At 39.4% G+C, this 4,193-nt stretch overlaps 1 protein-coding gene across 1 annotated transcript; it reads left to right on the forward strand.

Moving 5' to 3' along the window:
- The first annotated feature begins 1,205 nt into the window (after positions 1-1,205).
- Positions 1,206-2,218, forward strand: LOC103212151 (olfactory receptor 4S1-like). The gene is given in 2 exon segments (XM_042783313.1): positions 1,206-1,290; positions 1,293-2,218. Coding segments are annotated over 2 exon segments (1,011 nt in total).
- Positions 2,219-4,193: the final 1,975 nt, after the last annotated feature.

The raw sequence follows: 4,193 nt of genomic DNA on the forward strand, positions 1-4,193 counted from the left end.
TTCTCTAATTCCTGGAATAGAAGTAGTCATCAACTAGCATCCAGACTCTATCTGACCATAAAAAATGTTCATGCATTCCCACTTCAAGAACCAATCTTAGGGAAAATTGTCCAGAGATTTACAGAGTAGGGTCATTTATTACAGTGAAAAAATTGGGAGTAACTTAAAAGCTAATAAACAGAGAAATAGTCAAATTATGGGATTTTTTAAATAATGTAACCATTACATTTTTTTTTGAAGTATGTTGTCTTGGGGAAATGCTTAAAGTTTCAAGGGAAAAAGATCTATATAAAGTATGTAAACTCTTTATTCAAAATTCATAGAAAGGTTTGTGTAATTCAAAGAAAATGACTAAAGGACATTCACCTGCTGTTAGTGATTTCTTATTCCTCATTATATTTTCCTTTGTTTTCCAAAGTATATCTAATGAGCATTATGAAATTACTTAATCTCTCTGTGCTTCATTTTCTTTATCTGCAAAATGAAGATAGAATAGAAAATACATATAGCATTGTTTTGAGTAATAAAATAGATCATGCTTTATTTTATATTTCATAATACAAATAATAAATATAAAGTACAGATTATTATGGTTTTTTTTTTTTTTTTCCTGAGAGAGTCTGGGTCAGAACAGGAAGACTCTTGAATGGAGGGAAGAGAGAATAAATCTTGGCTTGGACCACCAAAGTCTGTTGTTCCCTTTTTATTCTTAGAAGACTTTCTTTGACAGCAGGATTCTGGGCCACATTGCTGATTGAGTTCTATGATTCTTTGTACCAGAGCTTAATAAGTATGTTCTGAAATAAAGAGAAATGATAAAGAACTCTGGAAGTACATCCTGTGGCACTGTCCCTGTAGTTAGTCTCTCACTTGAGTCTGACATGCAACCATTGAGATCTAATAATACGTACTATTTACTGAGAACCTATTACCAGCTGTCATCAAGTTGATCTCAACTCATGGTAACCCCATGTGTGTCACAGTAGAACTGTATAGGGTTTTCAATGACTGATTTATTGGAAGTAGATTGCCAGACCTTTCTTCCAAGGTACCTCTGGATGGAATCAAACTTTTAACCTTTCAGTTAGCAGCTGACCTAGTTCACCCAGTTAGTAACTAGCATAGCTGGGACCTAATTTTCTTACATCATTTAATTTCTGTCCTTTCACAACAAATCCCTTCCTTGTGCTTGAAGAAGAGGATCCATGGGCACCAAGAACAACGTGACTGAGTTTGTTTTATTCGGCCTTTTCCAGAGCAAGGAGATGCAGTATGCTTGCTTTGTGGTCTTCCCCTCTTCTATCTACTCATTGTTCTGGGGAACCTTCTGTTCATTGTCACTATCAATGTCATCAAGACCTTGAATGCTCCCATGTATTTCTTCCTTAGCCATCTGTCTTTTGCTGACATGTGTTATATATCTGCCACCACAAAGATGATTACAGACTCTTTCATGGAATGCAAGATCATCTCCTTCAGTGGCTGCATGACCCAATTTTTTTCTGCCCACTTCTTTGGCAGCACTTAGATCTTTCTCCTCACAGCGATGGCCTATGACTGCTATGTGGCCATCTGTAAGCCCCTGCACTACACAACCATCATGAATCAGCAGAAGCATAGTCTACTGTCAGGAGTATCTTGGGTGGCTGGCTTCTTGCATTCCATCCTGCAGACCCTCTTCATGGTCCAGCTGCCCTTTTGTGGACCCAATGAGATCGATAATTTCTTTTGTGATGTTCATCCCCTGCTGAGGCTTGCCTGTGAAGACACCTATGTTGTGGGTCTCATTGTGGTGGCCAACAGTGGCATGATTTCTTTAGTCTCCTTCCTTGTTCTCATCATCCCCTACATAGTCATCTTACTGAACCTGAGAAGCCAGTCATTGGAGGGTAGGTGCAAGGCTCTGTCCACATGTGGCTCACACATCATCACTGTCCTTTTGGTTCTTGTACCCCCCATGTTTATGTACATTCATCCCTCCACCACCCTGGCTGCTGACAAACTTGTCATTCTCTTCAACATTATGATGCCACCTTTGTTGAACCCTCTGATCTACACATTGAGAAACAATGAGGTGAAAAATGCTATGAGGATACTGTTTAAGGTTAAGGGGGAACTTCATGAAAAAGTGACAATCCAGGGAATCTCCATTCATCCGGGAAATTATGAGACTTCCCATTTTGTAGCATCAAATACAGCCTTCATACCTCCAGTTTGATGTATGTAATGAAAACTGTCCTCCTAGATCTTTTCTTAGTAATAATGTTGTTAGGCGCCATAGAGTCAGTTTTGACTCATAGTAACTCTAAGTATAACAGAATGAAAGACTGCCCAGTCCTATACTATCCTCACAATCATTTCTGTGCTTGAGCCCATTGTTGCAGCCACTGCATCAATACATCACATTAAGGGTCTTCCCATATTGCTTGCTCTCTTCTCTTCCAAGTATGAGATCCTTCTCCAGGGATTGGTCCCTTCTGACAACATGACCAATGTGTGAGAGATGAAGTCTGGTCATTCTTGCTTCTTAGGAGCATTGTGGCTGTACTTCCTCCAGGGCAGATTTGCTCATTCTTCTAGCAGTCCATTGCACATTCACTATTCTTCACAGACACCACAACTCAAATGCATCAATGCTTCTGCATTCTTCTTTATTCATTATACAGCTCTCACATGTATATGAGGAGCTCTGGTGGCATAGTGCCTAAGAAATTTGACTGCTAACCAGAAGCCTGGCAGTTCAAACCCACCAGCTGCTCCTCAGAAGGAAGACTGGACAATCTACTTCCATAGAGATACCACCTTGGAAACCCAAGGAGCGGTTGCTATGAGTCAGAACATGTATATGAAGGTATTGAAAATACCGTGGCTTGAGTCAGGTGCACCTTAGTCTTCAAAGTAACATCTTTACTCTTTAATACTTTAAAAGGTCCTTTGCAGCAGATTTGCCCAATGCAATACATTGTTTGATTTCTTAATAATCCCATTTATTCATTCAACCCTTCATTTATAAAATTTTTATGGAGTGCTGTCAATAAGTGAGGCAGTGGGGAATACAAGTAAATGTATTATGTAACCCTTCCTTCTAGAAGGGTAAAGTCCAGGAGTGAGACACTGAAGGGCTTTTATACTCACTCCCTCATTCAGGAAAACCTGTGAGATTATGTGAATGAGGGAATGTCTTGGAAGTCCAAGTACGCATCTGTACAATGGATAATACCACTAGATTAAATGAGATAATGCCTTATGACGACCGAAACAGTGCTTCATGAGATTCATTCTCTTCTGTATTATGATTTTCAAGGTACTTTGTTCTTATCTCCTTACTTCATGCTTTCAGTAGGCAAATGAATAAATAAATGGGGGAAAGGTTAAAGAATTCACTCAAAGTCACACAATAAGTTCAGAGCAGGTTAGAACCAAGGTTTTCTAAGTTTACTTTCAGGGCTCTTCCTACCTCAGGACCTCATAATATAGTGAGTGAGTGGACACCAAGCAAGACTGCACAGACTCTTTTGATGCACCAAAGATTAACATGGGCTTGGAATGCTGGGGAGTAAAGGCAGGGAGAACAGGTCATCAGCATGTCTACCAGCAGTACTGATTTACTTCTCTCTAGCAGGGCAGAAACTTCTCCTATCAACTCCCTTTGCTTTGGTTCATTTCCCTGTTAGAAGATCTAAGTTAGTTCAGGATGGAATTAGAAGAGATAGGTTAGATATTTGGCTTAACAATTCATGGACCATTTCGCTTTCTTGGGTTTCAGCTTCCACACTTAAAAATGGAGGCAGTGGCAAAGCCTCTTTCACTAGATTGTGTGAGGACCTATGGGACTTTGTAAAGTCTTATATCAAAGTCTGTTGTTCAGCTAGAGCTCTTACCTCTGTTTCTTTATAATGCCTTCTATTTCCTTTTCTCTTCTCATTTTCCCTTCTGTCCCTACCCTTCTTCCCCAAACCATAGTGATTTTCAGATTCATTTGTTCTCTTGGCAAATGTTTATTGAGCACCTGGCATGTACTAAGTACTGTTTTGGGGACGGAAGATAGCAGAGAACAGACCAAAACCTCACATTCATTTTATGTTTGAGTAGGTACTAAATGATATCTTCCTGACTTATTGATATCTTCCAATAGGTAGGTACTCTTCTAAGCATTCTACTTGTATTAACTGCTTTAATTTTACAACAACCTC

The sequence above is a fragment of the Orycteropus afer genome, unplaced genomic scaffold, assembly GCF_000298275.1.
Source record: "Orycteropus afer afer isolate SDZICR_OR568_19922 unplaced genomic scaffold, OryAfe1.0 scaffold00857, whole genome shotgun sequence".
NCBI lineage: Eukaryota > Metazoa > Chordata > Mammalia > Tubulidentata > Orycteropodidae > Orycteropus > Orycteropus afer.